This window comes from Oratosquilla oratoria, chromosome 25 (assembly GCF_046742065.1).
Source record: "Oratosquilla oratoria isolate Oo_2021 chromosome 25, ASM4674206v1, whole genome shotgun sequence".
Classification (NCBI taxonomy): Eukaryota; Metazoa; Arthropoda; class Malacostraca; order Stomatopoda; family Squillidae; genus Oratosquilla; species Oratosquilla oratoria.
This window is the reverse complement of record NC_134801.1, coordinates 20828343-20851921: the sequence shown is the minus strand read 5'-3', so window position 1 is coordinate 20851921 and position 23579 is coordinate 20828343. Positions and strand designations below refer to the sequence as shown.

The following is a 23579-nucleotide window of genomic DNA, read 5'->3' as shown; positions in this document are numbered from 1 at the left end:
TTTACCACCTTTCATCTCTTTCAATGCATTTTGTATCTCCTCTTTTCCTATAGTCCTATTATTTTCCTATTTCACCACAGTCATTTTCCTGGCATCTCCCACTGCAAGAGTCAATCCCTCCCTGTCATTCAACTTTATATATATATATATATAATATATATATATATATATATATATATATATATATATATATATATATAATATATATATATATATATATATATATATGGTTTAATGTCACACACTCCCCCCTATCGGTAGGCTAGGACGGTGCCCCTCATGGAGGGCTTTGTGGCCTGGAATTTAATGAACTGTGCCCTTAGTTCAACTTTGCTGGTGGCAGGATTCGAACTGCCCTCACCTCGACCTTCGCTGCAAGTAACGACACCCTAACCCGCTCAGCCAGCGAGCTTCAATCATTCAACATATCCCTGAAATACTCTACCTATCTTCCCTCTACCACCTTCATTTTCATTAGTATTTTTCCATCAGCACCTTGTACTTCCCTTTCAGTTTTATATCACACATTACTGACACATTCATCTTTTTTCTCACAAAGATTCCACTAATTTCTTCCTTTTTCCCTAATCAATACCTCATTCATATACATTGAACCACTTCAGTATGATGCCCACATAGGCATCATGAGGCGCAAGTGGGTACACAAGGATACTGGCACTGGCATCTTGATTATATAAATATTTTTTTGTACTTGTACATGAGTTACCCTCGGATTCTGTGAACTGGTTTGATCACGTTTTCTGTGTTTATTATTACTCAGAGTAAAAGAGAATGAGTAATACAGCAATGACTTTATATTTTATAATGCAAGTAGTGTGATGAATCATACATATGGCAGCCAATGCTGCGAGCAACAATTTGACTCATTCTGAAGTGAATGTCACAGTTATTAGGCTTTTCGTTGGAGTTCTCCCAGCCCCTTGTATGTCTTGACTTTTCATAGGGAAAAAAATGCTGGCTGGGGAATCCTGAGTCCCATCACTCCACCAGACTTACTTACCTATGATACATATAGGAAGAAGGTGGCAGTATTCCCCTCACCTCGAACTGCAAGGGGAATATACTTCCATTAGTGACACATCCATCTTTCTTTTCACAAAGATATCACCATTCTCTTCCTTTTACTCTCATCAGTACCACATCTATACACATCTAATGACCCAATTACTAGACTCTTGGTTGGAATTCTCCCAGTTCCTTGGATACCTTGCCTTTTCATAGGATAAAAATGCAGACTGGGGAATCCCAAGTCCCATCACTCCACCTGACCTACTTACCTATGATACATATAGGAATATGGTAGCAGTATTTCCCTTACTCCTTTTACTGGGGGAATATACTTGTACATATACAAATTTAATATTACATAAGGCTACCTCCCTTGTAAGGGGAAAAAAAACCATTGATATATGTAATGTTATATATATTTTTTTTGCAGCCCATTGGTGCGCTGAACCCATCTCGGCGGGCCTTCTTCGAGGAGCGGTACAGCACTTGGGAGCACGACCAGATTCCACCCTTCCACTATGGCACCCATTACTCCACCTCAGCCTTCACACTCAACTGGCTTATTAGGCTTGTAAGTGGTTCACTGTATGAGCTTCCACCTGGTGGGCAAATTTCAAGTTTTGTGTGGTTTGTGTGAACCTGACAAAAGTTGTTTTGTGTCCTCTGGTATAGGGTAACTGAAGGTTTTGAGATTTTTTGGGGATTGACAGGGATGAATGATGATATCCTAGGCTCCCTCTGCATCCTTGTGTTATATTTTATGTATTTGTTTTTGTATTTTTTATTCATCTTTTTAATTTCTATCTTATTTGATTTATTCTTTTTTTTTTTTTGGCAGGAACCCTTCACAACAATGTTCCTGGCTCTGCAAGGAGGCAAATTCGATCACCCGAATCGTATGTTCTCTTCTGTAGCCTCATCATGGAAGAATTGCCAAAGGGATACTTCTGATGTAAAGGTAAGCTAACAAAGAGACTCAGATTGACATTTTTGTGAACATGAGATTTTGTCATAAGTTGATTAGAATGGTATGGCATTAGTCAGAATAAAATATTTATAAAGAGCATCATTGTTATGAATAGGTCAAATGAATGCACAAGAAATGGTAGCAAAGTAGATTGGTTGTTTATCATATCTAGGTTTAGTGTCTGATGACTTGTGTTTTCCACAGGAACTGATCCCAGAGTTTTACTACTTACCTGAGATGTTTGTTAACTGGAACCGCTACAAGTTGGGCATAACGGAAGATGATGGACCTGTAGATGACACTGTACTGCCACCTTGGGCCTCTTCACCTGAAGAGTTTGTCAGAATCAACAGGATGGTCAGTATTTTTGCTTTGCCTTCAAGTAATATCGTTTCTTAGCTTAAAACAGGGTAGACAGAAAGGCACTGTGGGAGGTTTTGCGGATATACGGGATAGGAGGAAAGCTTCTAGGAGCTGTCAAGAGTTTTTATGAGAGTAGTAGAGCTTGTGTCAGGATTAGAAATGGAGAGAGTGAGTGGTTTGAGGTAAAGGTGGGACTTCATCAAGGATGCATTATGTCACCCTGGCTGTTCAACTTATACATGGATGGGGTAGTGAGAGAGGTAAATGCAAGGGTAGTGGGTCAGGGATTGGAGATGGTTAAAGAAAATGGAGAAAAGTGGGAGGTGAGCCAACTGTTGCGTCAGGATCGGAGGAGGGATTGAGGAAGTTGCTGACAGAGTTTGGGAGAGTGTGTGATAGAAGAAAGCTGAAGATAAATGTGGGTAAAAGTAAGGTGATGAGATGTACAAGGGGTGAAAGTGGCAGTAGTCTGGAAGTGAGCATTAAGGGAGAGCGACTGGAGGAAGTGGATAGTTTTAGATACTTGGGTGCAAATGTGGCAAGAAAAGGTGGAGGTAGAATGTAGATTGAGAGAAGCGAGTAAATGCCTTGGTGGATTAAAAAGTGTAATGAGGAATAGACATTTGGGAATGGATGCTAAGAGGAGACTATATGAAGGAGAGATTGTGCCAACAGCACTGTATGGGGCAGAAACATGGAACATAAGAGAGAAGGAGTTTGAATGTGTTTGAGATGAGGTGTCTGAGAAGTATGATGGGGGTTACTAGGCTGGATAGAGTGAGAAATGAGGAGGTGAGGAGGAGAACAGGAGTGGAAAGGGGGTTGGGAGATAGGGTTGATGAAAGAGTATTAGGATGGTTTGGACACATGGAAAGAATGAGTGAAGAAAGACTAGTAAAAGAGGTATGGAAGGCAGATGTGGAGGGAGTGAATTTGAAGGGACGTCCTAGTGGATGGATGGGGTGAAGGGGGCTTTGGGGAAGAGGGGAATGTCTGTTGAGGAAGCATGGGAGAGGGCAGAAGACAGGGGTGAATGGAGAATGGTTGTATATGGATGATGTTGTGATTGCATGAGGTGGAATGGGCGGGGGGATGGAGGGTGAGGTAGTATGTGTGAGCAAATTTTGACGCAGCCCGAAGGGATTTCTCCCCGTCTTCGCCTTTATGCATTGGGGAACGGAGAGGGGGGGTCACTGATTTAATGACGCGGCCTTACTGTGGATGTGCTGTGTCTTGCGACACTGCTTCTAACCCAGGGCAGTGGACAAGGTGCAGGGATGACCTGTCATACAGGAGGTGCTAAGATGAGAGGGAGGGTGGAGGGGTGTGGAGTGTATTCAGGGATCGAATGGGTGGGAATGATTTTATGCCTTTTCCTTTTTGGCTATCTTCCTTGTAAGGGGAAAAAGCCTTGGTATATGTATGTATGTATACTTGGTTGTGAACTCTTGATTCAGGTATTATTTCCAGTTTCTTCTCTACCAAGCTTTTCATTTATTATGTTAACCTGGCTTGGTTTTTATTAATATTTTCACTAAATTTTCAAAGTGTTTTAGATCTTTGTCCAGCAAAATTGGACACTGTATAGAAATTGAGTGAAGTAAAATTTGCAAAAAAAAAAAAGTGTAGAAAGCAGAGGTGGATGGAATGAAAGGAGTTTCAAGCAAGACAAAAATGACAGTACCAAAAAATAAAAATAAATAAATAGAATAAAATTTTCCAATTTTTAGTTACTTTTTCATGCCCATGTTCATTGGGGGAAAATTGTGCCAATGTGTTCTCATGCTTGGAAATAGTGACTAGATGGGACAGAGTGAAGGACTAGGGATCTTGTACTATGTGATTTCCTCCTTTAAATTAAATCAAGTTATGAGGTTTCTGGGAGGACATCAAGAACATTAGTAATTAGGTCACTGAATGTGTGTGGATGTGGTACAGATGAGAGTAAAAGGGAAGAGGTTGGTGTTATGTTTGTGAGAACAAGGATGGATGTGTTAGCATTAAACAGAAGTTCAAAGGGTGGCGTGAGTTTAACTTTAGGACGGTGGGGAGGGTGTTAGGTGTGATGAATGAGTGAGGGAGGAAAGAAATGGTACTGCTGGTAAATGATGACATAGGAAAATGCATGGGAGAGTGGAGGGAAGTGACTCCAAAGATAGCCTGGACAAAGGAATGGAAATATGGGCTTTTATGAATGCATATGGTTTGTTAGTGAGAAAAGTGAAAAAGATAGGAAGGATTTTTGGATTTATTTAAATGAGTTTATAGTGTGGAAGGAATGAAAATATAGTGTTGGGAGATCTGAATGCTAGATTAGGAATGAACAAAAAGATGAGTATTAGGGAGATTTAAGGTGTTAGGCAAGAACTATAGTGGAGGGGTGTTAGATATGTGTTTAGAAAAGGAGTTGATGATAGTGAACACAGTGTTTAAGACACAAACTTAAGTATACATGGGAAAGTGTGGTGGAGGGAAGTATGGTTGAAAGGGCATTAATGGATTATGTAATGGTACACAAAGGGAGGATTGGAAATGTTGTGGATATTAATGTTTTCATGGGAGAGAGCAAGGGATTGATGGATCTTTATCTGGTAGAAGGGAAATTGAGAGTAGGTAAAGAAGAGGAAGAAAATGGAGGGAGAGAAGTGAGGGTAAATAGATTAAATGAAAAAATAAAGAGAATATCAGGAAAAGCTGAAAAAAGTGTGGGAAGTGGTGAGGAATAAGGGGAAACTTAAATAGAAGAAGAATGGGTCTGTTTCAGTGAGGAAGTAATCAAGTGTGCAAAGATGATATGTGTGACAAGGAGGAAGGGAAGAAATGGAAAGGAAAACAGCAAATGGTGGGAGGAAGAAGTGAAGATGATGGTAGAGGAGAAGTAGCGAATTATGGGGATTTGTTGCGAAGTAGAATTCAGGAAGCATATGAGAAGTGCAGCAGTAGAGAAGAGAAGCAAAATGCATGGCAAGGGAGGCAAAGAGGAGAGCAGATGTAAAGTTGGGTAGGAGTTTGATACATACATACATAATTATATACCAAGGCTTTTTCCCCCTTACAAGGGAGGTAGCCAAAAAGAAAAAGGCATAAAACCATTCCCACCCATTCCATCCCTAAATACACCCCACCCCCCTCCACCCTCCCTCTTATCTCCGATTAAGGAGTTTTATAGAGAATAAATATTTTGGTAGTGAAATGAGTAAGGGTGGGTGACTCAGTGGAAGAGGAAAAGGTAAAGGGTGGAGATGGACAGATGTTAATGGAAGTAAAGGCAGTAAGGGAAAGATGGGTAGAGCACTTCAAGGATTTCTTTGATGTTAGATAGGCATATTCATGCCTATCTAACATCAAATCCCTGCATGGATCAGATTTTTGTGTTAAGGCAGATATGTGAGAAAGCTTTAGGAAAAGGTAAGGATGATTTTTGGGCCATTATGGATTTGGAAAATGCTTATGACAGGGTAGACAGGAAGGCACTGTGGGAGGTATTGCAGATATATGGGATAGAGGGAAAGATTTTAAGAGCAGTCAAGAATTTTTACGACAGTAGTAGAGCTTATGTTGGAATCGGAAATGGAGAGAATGAGTGGTTTGAGGTAAAGGTTGGACTTTGCCAGGGATGTGTTGTGTTGCCTTGGTTGTTCAATTTATACATGGATAGAATGTTGTGAGAGGTAAATGCAAGGGTACTGGGTCAGGCATTGGAGATGGTTAAAGAAAATGGAGAAAAGTGGGAGATAAACCAGTTGTTTGCTGACAGGATTTGGGAAATTAATGAAAAATAGTAAGTGATGCCGTACTACTGTCATACTTCACCACTATGTTTTGCATACATCAAGTGATTTTCCCACAGGTTTTCACAAAATTGTCAAAAAACTCAGTTTTTAGTGTACCAACATCCTGAAGTTCATTTCAATAAATTTAGTACATAGTAGGGACAGGCATGACCCATCATCCATGTAATTGATAGAAAGGCTGATTGATGATGGATTTTGGATTTGTATTGGATGGGTATAAGATTTGACTTACCACCCCACTTATAAGGGGGTAAAAGGGCCTTTAGTATGTATTATACAAAACATAACAAGACAAGAGAGTAACAAATTTATTTCTGTTATTCTCCCAAAAGAGTTGGAAAACACAAAAGGAAAATTAATTTTTAACATTTTAATGTCAATCACTTGTAATTTACAAATTAATGTTCATTGAAAGAGAATATCATTGTCATGCAGGCTTTGGAGTCGGAGTTCGTTTCGTGCCAACTTCACCAATGGATTGACCTCATCTTTGGCTACAAACAGCGAGGACCTGAGGCTGTACGAGCCACCAATGTCTTCTACTACCTCACGTATGAAGGCTCTGTCGAACTTGAAGTCATCAGTGATCCCATCATGCGTGAAGTAAGCCAGTTTACTTTTCAGAACATAAGATAATTTTTATGGCCCACGTGTATAGGACTTGAACCTACCGCTCTGATGCCAAGAGGCTCCTGAGACAGAGCAGTAGGTTCGAGTCTTATACGCGATGGCCATAAAAATGATCTGATTGATATCGCTGGTCACTAGCGAATTTCACATATTTTCAGAACATGTTCCAGTATATACATTGGTTCTATTTTAGAGTGTACTATCATTGGTATACCAATGGTATACCAATTGGTATATGTATGTACTATCCATTGGTAGATGAATTCTCCCCAGAAGGAGAACATGTTCAAAATATTTTCACTTTACAGGCCATTGAGAATCAGATTCGTAACTTTGGCCAGACACCTTCACAGCTCCTGATGGAGCCCCATCCTCCACGTTCCTCAGCAATGCACTTGGTGAGATCCTTCATTTGGCTCTGTTTTCATATTAATTTGATGGAGATTTTAACCATATATTGTTGGATAGTTGGTAATTGTCAGATCTCATTGAATAAAAGTTGTTCATTTGATATATATATATATATATATATATATATATATATATATATATATATATATATATTTTTTTTTTTTTTGTATTTTAATGTTTGCCTTTTGATGATTTGATTTTATTAATTTATTTTATTTATTAATTAATTTTTATTTTATATATATATATATATATATATATATATATATATATATATATATTTTTTTTAATCTTATATCCACCAGATGAAAATGAACAGTCTGTTGTATAAGTTTGTGTTCTCAATATAATTTGTAGCTGAGATGAATAATGACTCCACTTAACTTTTATCTTGTTTTCATTTCATGCAGTCACCGTTGATGTTCAGCGGTGTCTGTGAGGATGTGTGCATGGTGATGAAGTTCGTCAGCAATTCCCCAATCTGCCACATTTCTGCCAACACTTACCCACAGCTGCCTCTCCCCTCTGTTGTCACTATCACCAATAGTCATCATTTCGCCATCAACCGATGGAACACTAACTACTCGGGTAAGATGTTTTCACAGTTGACATTATGTAATCAAGTTGTTGTTTCAGATTTTGTTTGGGGAGTCGGGGGTCAACATCCATTAGGAAACCTTTGGAGGGTGTTGAGAAATGTTTCAATAATGATAAAGCTCAGGCAACTTTATTTCAATTCATATTCCACAAGGTGATGGGCAGGATAATGAATGGGATTTGATAGGTTTGGGGTAGGTGTATACAGTAAGTCCTCATTATATGGTACATGTGGGTTCCTGAAAACCTAACCGCAAATTGAAATTACCTTATACCAAACGCAGGAAGAGACTGATTGTTGTGGTGGCCGCGTGGCGTTGTGGCGCTACGGTACGGTGTAAACAAAACACGAGTGGATACCATATCTGTGAATTTTTCTTACGGTAAATAGAATCGAGGGTAGTAATGACCAAATACCGTAACTGTGAATTTACCGGATAAAGAATTACTGTATAAGGAGGACTCACTGTACTTTGACTCAACCATCCCCCATATAAGGGAGAGAAGGTACATTGCTATATGTATATGGATATTTTCGTAAAACAATATTTTACCCCACACTGGGGTATTGGCTGCATTTTATTGTGCATGATTAATTGCAGATGTGAAATGGGGTAAGAGTATGACAGAAAAATTTGAAAGTAATAAAAAGATGCTTAGGAAGGAAATTAAGAAGTAGAGAAGAAAATGTAAAAGGTACAGATAGAGAAATAATAATGGAAGAGACAGCAGTAAGAGGAAGATGGGCAGAGTATTTTAGGGAGTTGCTAAATGTGAAAGAGGATAGAGAGGGAAAGATAATTGCAGTGGGAAGTGTTAAGAAAATGACTGATGAAAGAGGATTAGAAAGAAAAGATGAGGTGTCCAAACCATCCCAATACTCTTTCATAGGGTGGATGAAAGAGTATTGGGATGGTTTGGACACATGGAAAGAATGAGTGAAGAAAGACTAGTAAAAGAGGTGTGGAAGGTAGATGTGGAAGGAGTGAACATGAGGGTGCAACCTAGGATGAGATGGATGGATGGGGTAAAAGGGGCTCTGGGGAAGAGGGGGATGTCTGTTGAGGAAGGATGGGAGAGGACAGAAGACAGGGGTGAATGGAGAATGGTTGTGTATGGATGATGTTGTGATCCATGAGGTGGAATGGGTAGGGGGGTGGTGGGAGAAGGAGTATGTATGAGAAATAAATTGACGCAGCCCAAAGGGATTTCTTCCCGTCTTCTCCTTTTCTGTATGAGGGGACGGAGAGAGGGGGTCGCCGATTTGATGAAGTGGCCTTGTTATGGATGTGCTGTGTCTTGTGACACTGCCTCTGACCCAGGGCAATGGACAAGATGCAGGGATGACCCATCATCCAGGAGGTGCCATGATAAGAGGGAGGGAAGGGGGTGGAGTGTGATAGGGATGGAATGGGTGGGAGTGGTTTCTATGCCTTTGTTTTTTGGCTACCTCCCTTGTAAGGGGGAAAAAATCCTTTGGTATATGCATGTATGAAAGCAGTTATTAAAATGATGAGAGCAGTTAAAACTCCAGGGTTAGATGGGTGTCATGTGGGGTGTCTAAAAAAGGAAGATACAGTGATAGTGGACTAACTGGTGAAGTTGTTTCATGTTTATCTAAAAGAGGGTAGAGTGCCAGAGGACTGGAGGAGTGCCTGTATGGTTCCACCTTACAAGGGAAAAGGGGACAAGTGCGAGTATAGTAGTTGGGAAGGCTTATGGGAGGGTTTTGATTGAAAGGATTAGGAGAGGAATAGAGGGAGTAATTGATGAGGAACAGTGTGGGTTTAGAACAGGTAGGGGTTGTGTGGATCAGAATTTTGTGGTACGGTAGATATGTAAGAAAGTTTTAGGAAAAGGTAAGAATGTGTTTTGGGCCTTTATGGATCTGGAAAAGCCTTATGATAGGGTAAACAGGAAAGCACTGTGGGAGCTATTACAGATACATGGGATATGAGGAAAGCTGTTTAGAGCAGTCAAGAGTTTGTATGAGAGTAGTAGAGGCTGTGTTAGAATTAGAAATGGAGAGAGTGAGTGATTTGAGGTAAAGGTGGGACTTCACCTTCGCCTTGGCTGTTCAATTTATACATGGATAGGGTGGTGCACGAGGTAAATGCTAGGGTAATGGGCTGGGGATTGGAGATGGTTAAAGAAAAGGGAGAAAATTGGAAAATAGAGTTAAAGTTAAGATTGTCAGGTTTCAGTTCGAAAATCAGCCTCAAGGTCTCTCATCAGAATGTCATCCAAGGCAAGCATCAACCCCCTTCTGTGGTGCCCAGCCACAGCAGTATCCTCCCCAGTAAACAGCTTAAACTTGCTGGACCAGGCAGGGCTCAATCTATTTACCTAGTGAATATGAGGCCAGTGCACTACCACTGTACTAGCCAGTTGTTGTTTGCTGATGATACTGTACTTGTAGCAGGATCAGAGGAGTGATTAAAGAAGTTAGTGATGGAGTTTGGGAAGGTGTGCGAAAGAAGGAGGTTTTAAGATAAATGTGGGTAAAAGGTGATGAGATGTACAAGGGGAGAGGATAGCAGCAGACTGGAAGTGAGTATTAAGGGAGAGAGACTGGAGGAAGTGGATAGTTTTATATACTTGGATGCAAATGTGGCGGGAAAGGGAGGATTGGAGGTGGAGGTAGAATGTAGATTGAGAGAAGCAAGTAAATGCCTTGGGGGGTTAAAAAGTGTAATGAGAAATAGACATTTGTGAGTATTAAGGGGGAGAGACTGGAGGAAGTGGATAGTTTTAGATACTTGGCTGCAAATATGGTCAGAAAGGGAGGAGTGGAGGTGGAGGTAGAATGTAGATTGAGAGAAGCAAGTAAATGCCTTGGAGGGTTAAAAAGTGTAATGAGAAATAGACATTTGGGAATGGATGCTAAGAGGAGATTGTATGAAGGAGTGATTGTGCCAACAACACTGTACGGGCAGAAACATGGAATATAAGAGGGAAAGAGTTTAAATGTATTTGAGATGAAATACCTGAGAAGTATGATAGGGGTTACTAGGCTGGATAGAGTGAGAAATGAGGAGGTGAGGAGAAGAGCAGGGGTGAAAAGGGAGTTGGGAGATAGGGTTGATGAAGAAGTTTTGGGATGGTTTGGACACGTGGAAAGAATGAATGAAGAAAGATTAGTAAAAGAGGTGTGGAAGGCAGAGGAGGAGGGGGTGAACATGAGAGGGCAGCCAAGGATGAGATGGATGGATGAGGTAAAAGGGCCACTGGGAGAGAGGGGAATGTCTGTTGAGGAAGGAAAGAAGACAGAAGATAGGGGTGAGTGGAGAATGGTTGTGTATGGATGATGCTACAATGCATGGGAGTGGGTAGGGGATAGGAGAGACGAGGGAGTATGTGTGAATGATATTTTGATGCACCCCAAAGGAATTTCTCTCCATCTCCTTTTCTGCATGAAGGGACAGAGAGGGGGGTTCACCAGTTAAGTGAAGCAGCCTTGCTGTGGATGTGCTGTCTTGTTGCATTGCTCCTTACCCAGGGCAGTGGGCAAGATACAGAGATGACCTGTCGATGAAAATGGCATTTGACTATTTGAATGAGGAAATGATCGAGGAAATATTAGTTACACTGATAAGACCAAAATTGGAGTACGCTGCAACACTATGGACACCCAGTACTAAAAAGAATATAAAGAAATAAGAAAGAATACAAAGAGAACGACAAAGATGGCACCAACACTCTCCAAATTTAAATACAAACAAAGATTGTCCAAATTGAAACTACCAACTCTGGAACAAAGAAGAGAAAGAGGAGATCTACTGACTATAGAATCATGAAAGGAATGGAAATCCTAGATAGAAATGATTTATTAAAGTGAGACAACAGAAAAACAAGAAGACATGAAAAGAAACTCAAAAAGGATAATTATAGAAGAGATCCGAAAAAGAATAGCTTCCCACACAGAGTGGTGGATACCTGGAATAAATTAGATAAGGCAACAGTGTGTGCAAACACTATTCAAGAATTTAAGAACAATTTTGATGCTGAAAGATATGAAGACAGGTCTCTACAAGCATAGCTCCCTTCCTGTATAATACAACTAGGTAAATCCAGGAGGAGCCAAGAAAAGAGGGAGGGAGGAGTGGTGAATGGGAGTGGAATATGTGGGGATGACATGGGTGGGAGTGGATTTATGCCTTTGACTTTGACTACCTCCCTTGTAAGGAGGAAAAAGTCATTGGTATGTATTAATTACACAGTAGCATGGAGCCAATGTTTTAGGGACTGTTATGGAGCATCCCTAAGGACTAGAGCCACACATTATTTTGTCTATGTTAGAGTAAATCACGACTTCTAAGTGAATGATAAGACTTTTGTAGTATGACTATCCTTATGTTATGCTGTTCCCTCTTAAAACTGTCCTGTACCTTTTCTTTGAGGATATTTTTTCTTTTTGCCTCTGTCCCCTGTGGTATGGGGAAGAAAGAATTTGAATGTGTTTCCCATGTGAGTTGTAAAAAGTGACAAAGTGGGGCAGAGTGATATGAGTAGGTATCCAGGTGTCTATAAAATTATTCTACAAAAACTCAAGGCATAAGAGGGTTTGGGAGATTTCCAACCAGAACCCTAAGATTTGGGTCATTAAATGTGCTCAGTTGTGGTACAGATGAGGGTAGAAGGGAAGAGATAGGCAATATGTTCGTGAGAAGAAAGATGCATGTGTTAGCATTAAGTAATACTTAGTTGAAAGGGAGTGATTCTGAGTTTAGGAGTGCAGTGGAGAGGGTGTCGGGAGTGATGAGGGGTGATGGAGGAAAGGTATGGCTCTGTTGATGAGTGATGAAAAAGGAAACTGTATGGCGTCATGAAATGTAGCTCAGGTGTTTGATTGAATAGAGTTTGTAATGTTCCATGTTTTCACATTTAATCAGGAATACATTTGTGTAGGAAAACTACAGGAGGTGCCAAGATGAGAGGGAGGGAGGAGGGTGGAGGGGAGTGGATTATGTAGGGGATGGAATGGGTGGGAGTGGTTTCTATGCCTTTTTCTTTTTGGGTACCCCCTGTGTAAGGGGGGAAAAAGCCTTTGGTATATGAATGTATGTACATTTGTGTAGGTTCTGTATTAGGTATAATGTTATACAGGACACTAAAATCTTCCTTTATTTTTCCTTCCATAGTGAATGTGCAAAGCCCAAGCTATGCTGAGGGCACACAGTCCCCGTCCACACTTTTGCCTCTTTCTATGGATCCCGTCCTTCGTAAGTATAAAACAGGTTTTATATGTACTGTATATAATTGTATACTGTTTGAGTTGTGAAGATAAAATTTGTTGAAAAAAAAATGTGGAGTTGACCTATACATGGGTAAGGTTTCTTTACACTGAAATCTGTACCTGATCAAAAGGTTAAGGAGCAATTTTTAGCTTTAGACATGGAAAATATTAACCAATCACTGTTGCTGTTAGTAAGAGGAGAAGGAGGTGAATTATAGAGTAAAGGAGGCAATTAAGTATTTATCTAATTGTATTATACAGGAAAGGAGCAACTTCCTTCTTTCAGACACCTTCCCAAACTCTGTCACTAACTTCCTTAATCCCTCCTCAGATCTGCTATAAGTGCAGTGTTATCAGCAAATAACAACTGGCTGATTTCCCATTTTTCTCCATTTTCTTTAATCATCTCCAATTCCCACCCCATTACATGTTTCTTCATTGCTCTTGTGCTCACCAGAACAAGCAGCCTCGGGCACAGGGAGCAGCAGCAGCAGCCAGCACCAGAAGCGCCACCTTGGTGACAACTTCAGCCAAAGGGTCAAGATGAAGAGTAACTGTTTCGTTACAACAGTTGATTCAAGATTCATCATTGCCTGTGGGTTCTGGGACAACAGTTACAGAGTCTTCTCCACTGAAACAGGTAACAACTCTTGTAGGAAATTTTACAAGCACTGAACCATATCAGGAATTTTTTTTTGGTCGAACCACACATGACAATAGACAAGTGGTTTTGTAAATAAGATTGTATCTGCTAGAGACAAACATTTCATTTGTTGGGGAGTGGAGAAGCAAATATTAAGTGAATATATATATTGAACTTCCTTGCATTTTGTTTCAGCCAAAATTGTGCAGATTGTATTTGGCCACTACGGCGTTGTGACTTGCCTGAGCAGAAGTGAGTGCAACATTACCAGTGACTGTTACGTGGCCTCTGGATCAGCAGACTGCACAGTGTTACTTTGGCACTGGAATGCGCGTACACAGGTTAGTTGACCATTTGCCATGTCTAAGTTTGTTTGAACTGAAAACAAGTCTAAAAATGTAAATCTGAGTTTAATATCTTGTCAGCATACATACTTCACTCCATCAATACACTTCTCACAAACATCACTCTACAAATATCAGTTATATAACAAGAAAGGACTGCCAGAAACAAGTTATGGTGGCATTGAACAAATACTATCAAGAAAGATAATTGAGACAGATATCCATAATAGTGACAAGAAATGGCTATGTACAGTATAGGGTGTACCATAAGTTTAGCTATGTATGTAACCTAAATGTGTACCATTGGTGGTGTGCTGCTGTATAAGCATGTTTAAAAGCTAATGCTTTACTGTACAAAGAACTACATGGAATAAGAAAAGACATATTCAATCCATTGCCCCAGGTATCTCTTGAAGGATGCCCATGGCTCGTAGGTATCCACGAGAGCTGAAGATCTCCTACATGATACACAAGAAGTGTAACACTGATCTTACTCTATTGAAACAGGCAGATTTGTGAATGTTATTCAATACTGTACACATTTGAAAAAGTAGATTTGTAGATTTGAAAAAGTAGATTTGTAAATGTTATTCAATACTGTACACATTTGAAAAAGTAGGTAACTTGGCAAAGAGTGAAAAATACAATAAGATATGGATAAAAAGAGAAATGAGTACTGAGGAATTAGAAAAAGAAAGGGCGCTAAGAGAAGAAGCAAAGGAAAAAAACTTGAAAAGATCGGAGACAGAATGCAAAGAATTCCAGTGGAGAGTAATAGACTTGAGATTAAGACAATGGCGCTTCAAAACGAACAAAACAAGGGAAGAAGAAACCAGGGAGAAGGAAGAAAATTAAAAGTGGCCTATACCAACATTGACAGACTAATTTCGGGACTGAACGAACTCAATGATTATCTGTTAGAAGCAAAACCAGACATAATGGGAATTGTAGAGACTAAACTAAGAGGTGAAATACCATCCACTGTTATCGGACAAGGTTTATACAACTACTGGATAAAAAACAGGGACAAGAAACAGGGAGGGGGAATCATGTTCTTGGCCAAGAAAGACCTAAAGGTGACAAAAATTGCAGAGGGCAAAGGTAATGCTGAATTGATCATGATAAAAGTCGAAGGCAAGAATATGAAAAGTAGAAAGTTTGTGGTGACTTATGTGCCTCCAAAAACAAGCGCTTGGAAAGAAATTGAACATAAAAAAATGCTAGATGACACAAGAAAATCACTCAATGAGATACTAATGGGTAAGGGTAATCTGGTAGTTATGGGGGACTTCAATTGCAAAGAAATTTGTTGGGACAGCATGACAGTGCAAGGAGGAGATGACTCGTGGGGCAATGTACTGCTAGATATGACCATGGAGTACACAATGACCCAATGGGTCCATGAAAACACAAGGTACAGAAATAATGAAGAGCCATCGAAACTAGATCTAATATTTACAACAGAGCCTGAAATAGTGCATAAAGTCCAGTATGAGACACCAATTGGAAAGAGTGACCATGTACTCATCGAAACTATACTAAAGGAAGAAATAGACATAGAGAGGAACGAAAAGCATAGGAAAGGAAGACTGAGGTACAACAAAACAGACTTTACAAAACTAAAGACATTCTTCCGGAATGCAAACTGGGAAATATTTTACAGGGAAGAAACAGCAGTGGAAGAGAAATGGAATATATTGATGGAAAACTACAATGAAGGGGTAAACAGGCATGTACCAAGACAAAAGCGAGAGAGAGAGTACATTAAATGTTGGTTCAACAAAAGATGCAGTGAGGCAAAAGACAGAAGGGACAAAGCTTGGAAAAAGTGGAGAAAAGACAAAAAACAAAGCAAATGGCAAATTTATGTTAACTATAGAAATGAGTATGTTAATGTGAGAAGAGAGGAGAAAAGGAACCATGAGAAGGATATTATAGACAAATGCAAAGAGCAACCCAAACTATTCTATCGGTATGTGAATGGTAAACTTAAAAACAAACAGGAATTGGTGAAACTATGCCAAGGAAACATAGAATACACAGAAGATTTAGAGATGGCCGAAGTCATGAACAATCACTTTAAATCTGTTTTCACCAGAGAGAAAATACCGAATTGTGACATAGACAAAAACAAGAAATCTCCCCTCATGAATGAGTTTACAGCATCACTAAAGGAAATATCAGAACATTTATCAAGGCTGGATGTCAGAAAATCACATGGCCCGGACGGTATTGCAAATTGGATTCTAAAGGAGTGCAAAGAAGAACTAACAGACAAAATACACATCTTAATAAACAGCTCACTCAAAGAAGGAAAGATACCCGAGGACTGGAAAAACGCTAACATTGTACCAATACACAAAGGAGGAAACAAAGAAGAACCCACCAACTATAGGCCAGTATCACTAACAAGCACCATTGCCAAAATTTGTGAGAAAATAATCAAGAATAGATGGGTAAAACATCTGGAAGACAATGACATATTAAACCCAAGACAATTCGGATTCAGACAAGGAAGATCATGCTCCACAAACTTAATATGCTTTTACTCAAGACTAATAGACATAGTGCAAGAAAGAAATGGATGGGCTGATTGTGCATTCCTAGACTTGCAAAAAGCCTTTGACAAAGTACCACACAGAAAACTACTAAAAAAACTGGAACACATAGGAGGAATACAGGGAAACCTACTAAAATGGATAGAGGACTTTCTGACTGGTAGAAAGATGAGAGTAGTGCTCAGAGAAAAATATTCAGACTGGAAAGAGGTGATCAGTGGAGTACCGCAAGGATCTGTGCTGGCACCAATAATGTTTGCTATCTATATGAATGACATGGATGAGGACGTGAACTGCTACATGAGCTTCTTTGCCGATGACGCCAAACTGCTAAGGAAAATAGAAACTGATGAGGACTGTGAAGCACTGCAAGAAGACCTAAATAGGGTATGGAACTGGAGTCAGAAATGGGAAGTGGACTTTAATACTAAGAAGTGTAGCATAATGGAGTTTGGAAAAAGCAAAAACAGAATATCAGGAAAATATACAATTGGAACCAAAGAAGTAAAGAAAGTAGGATCCGAAAAAGATTTGGGAGTAATTATCACGAACGACTTGTCCTATGATATACAGATTAACAAAATTGTCGGGGAGACTTACAATTTGCTAAGATCAATAAAAGTGGCGTTTACATACTTGGACGAAGACATGATGAAAAAAATATTGGTTACATTGATAAGGCCTAGATTAGAGTATGCAGCGACATTGTGGTCCCCCAGTACCAAAAAGAATATAAAGAAAATAGAAAGAATCCAAAGAGCAGCTACAAAAATGGCACCTGCACTTGCAAACCTATCATACAAAGAGAGATTGGCTAAACTGGAGTTACCGACACTGGAGCAAAGAAGAGAGAGAGGTGACCTATTGACCATCTACAGAATCATGAAAGGCACAGAGGTACTCGATAGTGAGAACTTACTTAACTGGGACAAAAGAAACACAAGAGGACATGGAAAGAAAATAAAAAAACATAGCTATAGAAGAGAACTGAAGAAAAACAGTTTTCCTCATAGAGTTTTGGACACTTGGAACAAACTGGACAATGAAATAGTATGCGCAAAAACCATTCATGAGTTTAAAAACAAACTAGACACTGCAAGATACAAAGGCGGGACAACACGAGCATAGCTCCCCTTCCCGCAAAATACAACTAGGTAAATACAACTAGGTAAATACAAGAACACTAGCATGTTTCCAAGCACTGTTGACAGGTAGATAATAATAGCAATGTATAAACATGCTCTTTATTGTAGAGCAGCTTTCTTCTTATCTTTGAGAATTTGTAAGTTAAATGTTCACAATTCAGGGATCCTCTGTAGTTTATTTTGTCTAATGGCAAACCACTACATAGTTTGCTACCTTATTGAAGGGTTATATAACAGTAATGTCTACAGTAGATATGTTTTTCACTGCAGATGATCATGGGGGAAGGAGATGCCCCCACACCACGGGCAACGCTAACAGGCCATGAGACAGATGTCACCGCTGTTGTCATTTCTGCTGAGCTGGGACTTGTCGTGTCAGGCTCCCGAGGTATGTGCTCACAGCATCCAGCCATCTTCCTGAAGCTCAAATCTATTCCTTGAGAATTATTTCATGGACTCTTGTATTATCTTTCAATAAACACAGAATAAGTAGTCTTTCAATGCAGGGGTTTTTGGCTAGTGTAAGAAATAGATGTGAGTGGAAAATGTTTGCGAATTGATAGTGAAATGATGTGGCCCAAAGGGATTTCCCCTCATTTCCTCTATTTCTGCATGAGGGGATGAGGAGGATAGCCTTGGTTGGCTACCTCCCTTATGAGGGGGGAAGAAACCTTTTTTCATGGAGGTGATGTTTCTTGCTGTATTGCCTTTGACCTGAAGGGATTTCTCCCTGTCTCCTCCTTTTTTGCATGAGGGTACGGAGAGGGGGGGTTGCCGAATTTATGAAGCGGCCTTGCTATGGATGTGCTGTGTCTTGCGACAGTGCTTCTGACCCAGGGCAGTGGACAGGATGCAGGGATGACCCGTCATCCAGGAGGTGCCAAGATAAGAGGGAGGGAGGAGGGTGGAGGGGAGTGGAATATATAGGAAATGGAATGGGTGGGAGTGGTTTCTATGCCTTTTTCTTTTTGGCTACCCCCCGTTTAAGGGGGAAAAAGCCTTTAGTATATGTATGAAAGTATGGGTTTTGGATGCATGTAGGGTGGGTGTATCTTTTGGGTGAGCCACCCCAGCTATAAGGGGACAAGGCCCTTTGATATGCATTTATGTATTTTCATTAGTTCATCCCACCCTGTTCTTGATCCCCTTCTTACTTTCACTTCCAACATCACAGATTCTCGAGTTCCACAGTGGTGCCAGCTCATCCATTTTCATAACGTGATCCGTAACCACTTGAGATTGGCATGATCTACTCGTTTTTCATAAACCCATTCACAAAATCTTCTTTATTTTCTCATTTCATTAATTCAGACAAAAGCTCTCAAATATTTCAATTCCATCGATTTCACATGACTTCATTTGTATTCATCATTCATCTGTTCAGTTATTACTGCATCGGGGTCTCTTTTATTTCAATTCCAGATGGTCCAGTACTTATCCACACAACATCAGGTGATCTCCTGCGCTGCCTAGAGGCCCCTGAAGGATTCCGCTCACCAGAAAATCTGTCCCTGTCTCGGGAAGGCCTTGTTGTTGTTAATTATGACAAGGGACATGTGGCAGCTTTCACCATGAATGGCAAAAGACTCAGGCATGAGTCACATAATGACAACATACAGGTAGGTATCAGGAGTGTTCATCCATTATTACTAGACTACACTTCTGATCCTTTTAGATAACTAAGGGATCAATGATGTGTACCTGCATATGGTGGTCCTGCAAGAGTGACACCAAAGCTTTCCATTTTCAAAACCCATCAACCCCTTCAAAAAGTGTAGCCATGGGTTGATATTCATCAATTATGTAGGTAACAAGTACAACAGTTGTTGGTTTGATACATAGCCATTTCAACAATACCAATGATTCTCCAAAGGCACTTAATATCAAGATATTGAGATGCGTCTTAAAATCAGCATTCAGTGTGTATCTCGCATCTGTACAGCAAGATAGGAAGCACAAGGAACTTGAAGATTCAGATCTTAGTCCTAGATCATAATGGATGGGCTAAAGCAAACAAGATATGGTTTAACATCACAAACTCCCCCCTACCAGAAGGCTAGGACAGTGCCCCTCACAGAGGACAAGAAATTTCTTTTTTCCATGTTATTAGAATTATTTGATAACCCTCCTTGTCATTTCATTTCATGTGATACAGTTCAATGATTTTTTTCACAGCTCTTTCAAACTAGTTAGATAGACTGAATGCTATATACTGTATATACTTACAGTAGCCAATGAAATTAACTTTGCACCTAGTGAAGATACATACTGGGTTACCAATTAATTTAATTTGGATAGAGAAGGAAGATTCCTTCCACTCAAGCTCTATCCTATTATAAGGTTTCAATTTTATAAGACCTGTATTGTATTTCATTTCAGTGTGTGATTCTAAGTCGGGATGGTGAGTACATGATGACAGGAGGCGAGAAGGGCATTGTGGAGGTGTGGCGTACCTTCTCATTGGCTCTCCTCTATGCCTTCCCCACATGTGACTCACCCATCCGCTCACTGGCACTCTCACATGATCAAAGGTTAGTGGAATAGCTTGTTTAACTCAAAGTAGGATAATCTGTTGAGGAAGGACAAGAGAGGACAGAAGACAGGGTTGAATGGAAAATGGTTGTATATGGATGATGTTGTGACGCATGAGGTGGTGAGGTAGTATGTGTGAGAAAAATTTGACGCAGCCCGAAGGGATTTCTCCCCGTCTTCTCCTTTTCTGCATGAGGGGACGGAGAGGGGGGGTCGCCGATTTAATGAAGCAGCCTTGCTGTGGATGTGCTGTGTCTTGCGACACTGCTTCTGACCCAGGGCAGTGGACAAGATGCAGGGATGGCCTGTCATCCAGGAGGTGCCAAGATAAGAGGGAGGGTGGAGGGGAGTGGAGTGTATTAGGGATGGAATGGGTGGGAATGGTTTATATGCCTTTTTCTTTTTGGCTACCTCCCTTGTAAGGGGGAAAAAGCCTTTGGTATATGTATGTACATAACTCATATAATATATGTGTATTAAAAGCCCTTTCCCCATTATAAGGTGAGTGACTGAGTCAAAGTGCATACCCACTGTCTACATATATACATGTATGGACTTATGTAGGCTGAGGTTTTTGATCTTCCTCTCCTAGTAGGGGCTAGAATTCTCAGTTGTTTAACTTCATATATTTACCTGATTGTATTGAATGGGAAAGGAGCTATGCTCATGGAACCCCATCTCTGTTTCTGTGGATCAAACTTAACCTCAAATTCATTTATGGTTTTAGTGGACCATCCCCTCTTTTAGGCTGTCTCTTAAGATCACATATCAATGTGGAAGACTTTCTGGATGTCTTTTCTCCTAAAGCTCTCCTCCCACACCTAGCTCCATAGTAATGTATGTTACATAGGCGGGCCTGAGGACTTGCTCGCTATCTAAAAGCTACAAGTCTTTGATCAGATGAACTTGAGGTTACAATTAACTGATAGGCATGTCCTTAAAGCTATCTTCTTTTCTCCTTGTTACCATCCTTCAGACATGTTTGGGTGACATTTATTAAGGTGATTTTTTATTTATTTATTATTATTTTTTTTTTCTAAAAAGGCTCCAGGTCTTTGGTCAGATGAACTTGAGGTTACAATTAATTGATAGGCATGTCTTTAAAGCTATCTTCTTTTCTCCATGTTGCCATGCTTCAGACATGTTCGGGTGACATTTATTAATGTGATTTTTTTTCCCCCAGGTTCCTGATGGCTGGCCTATCAACGGGGTCCATTGTTGTGTTCCACATTGATTTCAACCGTTGGCACCATGAGTTCCAACAGCGCTACTGAGACACGCCCATTTATTACACAGCCCCCACCGCCTACTTCCCCCACCCCATCACGACCTTGTCAGACACCACCTCTGACTCCGACACTTCCGCTTCGTCCTCTTCCTCCTCCTCTTCCTCTCTCTCTCCTTCAACTGCCACCACAGATTAACAGAAATAACAAACGTTCTTCACTTTTTCCTGCAGCATTTGTTCTGACAGCTGGCAACACATTCTTCATATATGTGCTGTTTGCCATCACGGACCCTCCCTCCTACACCCAACCCATCCAGTCAGCCATTATCCCCTTTGGGGATAAACACAGATTCATCTCTCCTGTATCTGACTCAACTCTGGATCTCTTATACTCTTTCATCATGTTTATCTAAGTATTAATCACTAATAATCTGGTATGATTTACTTCTCCTTTTAATTTTAACATGGAAGTGTATTTAAAACAGTTGTAATAGCCTATGTTATTGTATATAGATTTGAAAATATGTCTTATGTTTCAAATCTAAATGTGTATATGTATATATTGGAATATATATACATGAATATTTGTATGTATGTATATATTGTGGTATTTATGTCTTAGTTCCACTTATGATTCTCCAGTTTTCTCATTTTCCTAGTCTACATCATCTTGCTTCTCTTCTTTTTCCTCCACTTTTTGTTTTTCTTTTTCTTCTTCTTCTTTTTTTTTCTTTGTTTTATGCCCAAAGCCACTTCCTCATTTGGTAACACTAGTATTACCTATCACATCTTTCTTTTCTTCATCATTCTCCCTCTAGTGTTCCCTTTCCCTTCTGTCTCATTGTCATCTCCCCTATCTCCCATCTTCTCATCCTCATCCTTCCATCTCCATTTCTTTCTTGTCTTACTCTTGTCCTCACCTGTGCATTCTTGAATTCACCGAGAAAAATCATTAATCTCTAAAGCCCTTGATGACATTGTTGCTTCGGATAAATTTTACTTGTTAAATGTAAGTCAGATTTGACTAAGAAAATATAAAGAGCAGCAACCTCCTACCATTAAAAGAAAGAATATAAAGAGGTGATATGATTGTAGTGTTTAGGCCATTAAAAGGAGTGGACAAAACTGAAAGAAGATCTGGCTTGAGACGGGAGGGTGTTACACGATTAGAGGAACAGATTGAAGAAGACTACATTTCTACATGAGAAAGGGAGAGGGGAGTTGCCTTCGATACGATGACGCCTACGTAGGCGTCATGAGGAGCAAGTGGGTACGCGAGGATGCCGATGTCAGCGTCTTGATTATATTTATTGTAGTTGTACCTGCGTGACCCTCATACTCTGTAAACTGGCTTCATCATATTTTCTCTGGTTATCAAAACTCACGGGTGAAAGAGAGAACGAGCAACACAGTGGTGACTTTATTTTTTATAATGCAAGTATTATGACACAACATCGCACGTCTGGCAGCTAATGCTGCCTGTGAGATTTTGGCCCGGAGAGAAGGGGTTAAGTCAAACAGCCTTGCTGTGGATGTGCTGTGTCTTGCTACATTGCTTCTGACCCAGGGCAGTGGACAGGATACAGGGATGACCCATCATCCATGAGGAGCTAAGAGGAAAGGAAGGAGAGGGTGGTGGATGGGAGTGGAATGGGTGGGAGTAGGTATGTGCTTCTTGACTTGGCTACCTCTCTTATATGGGGGAAAAAGTTCTTGGTATATAAATAGATATTCAAGAAACGGTTTTCTGTATAGATGCATCAATTCTTAGAGAAGTCTAGAAGATGATATAACCCTTACTAAAACCATAAATGAATTTAGCAGATGGAGGAAAAGATATAGGACTCCTTGAGGAAAGCTCCTTTTCTGTATACAACAAAGTAAATATGGACACAATTTCATGCACCCCAGATTAGAATATGTACTTATTTTTTTATCTTCACACAGGTAAAGAAAAGTAGAGAGTACAAAGGGCAGCAACTAAATGATCCTTAGCTTGGCTGACAAAAAAATAGGAGAGAAAAAAAAAAAGAGATAATATGATAGCTATCTTTAGGGCTGTGAAAGATGTGAAAAAGTCAAGAGGAGCACACTTAAGAAGG

At 40.0% G+C, this 23579-nt stretch overlaps 1 protein-coding gene across 1 annotated transcript in view; it reads left to right on the top strand.

Annotated features, from left to right (window-relative positions):
• Positions 1-23579, top strand: part of LOC143038854 (neurobeachin-like) — a 153220-nt gene that overhangs the window by 128683 nt on the left and 958 nt on the right. The window contains exons 5-17 of the mRNA XM_076208478.1: positions 1460-1600; positions 1868-1987; positions 2201-2353; positions 6589-6756; positions 7092-7181; positions 7605-7782; positions 12933-13013; positions 13485-13667; positions 13866-14011; positions 17988-18105; positions 19140-19336; positions 20097-20248; positions 21433-23579. The exon at positions 21433-23579 is cut by the window's right edge and continues 958 nt beyond it. Of these exons, the coding sequence (XP_076064593.1) occupies positions 1460-1600; positions 1868-1987; positions 2201-2353; positions 6589-6756; positions 7092-7181; positions 7605-7782; positions 12933-13013; positions 13485-13667; positions 13866-14011; positions 17988-18105; positions 19140-19336; positions 20097-20248; positions 21433-21523 (1818 nt within the window). The 3' untranslated portion in view covers positions 21524-23579. The remainder of the gene's footprint in view (positions 1-1459; positions 1601-1867; positions 1988-2200; positions 2354-6588; positions 6757-7091; positions 7182-7604; positions 7783-12932; positions 13014-13484; positions 13668-13865; positions 14012-17987; positions 18106-19139; positions 19337-20096; positions 20249-21432) is intronic.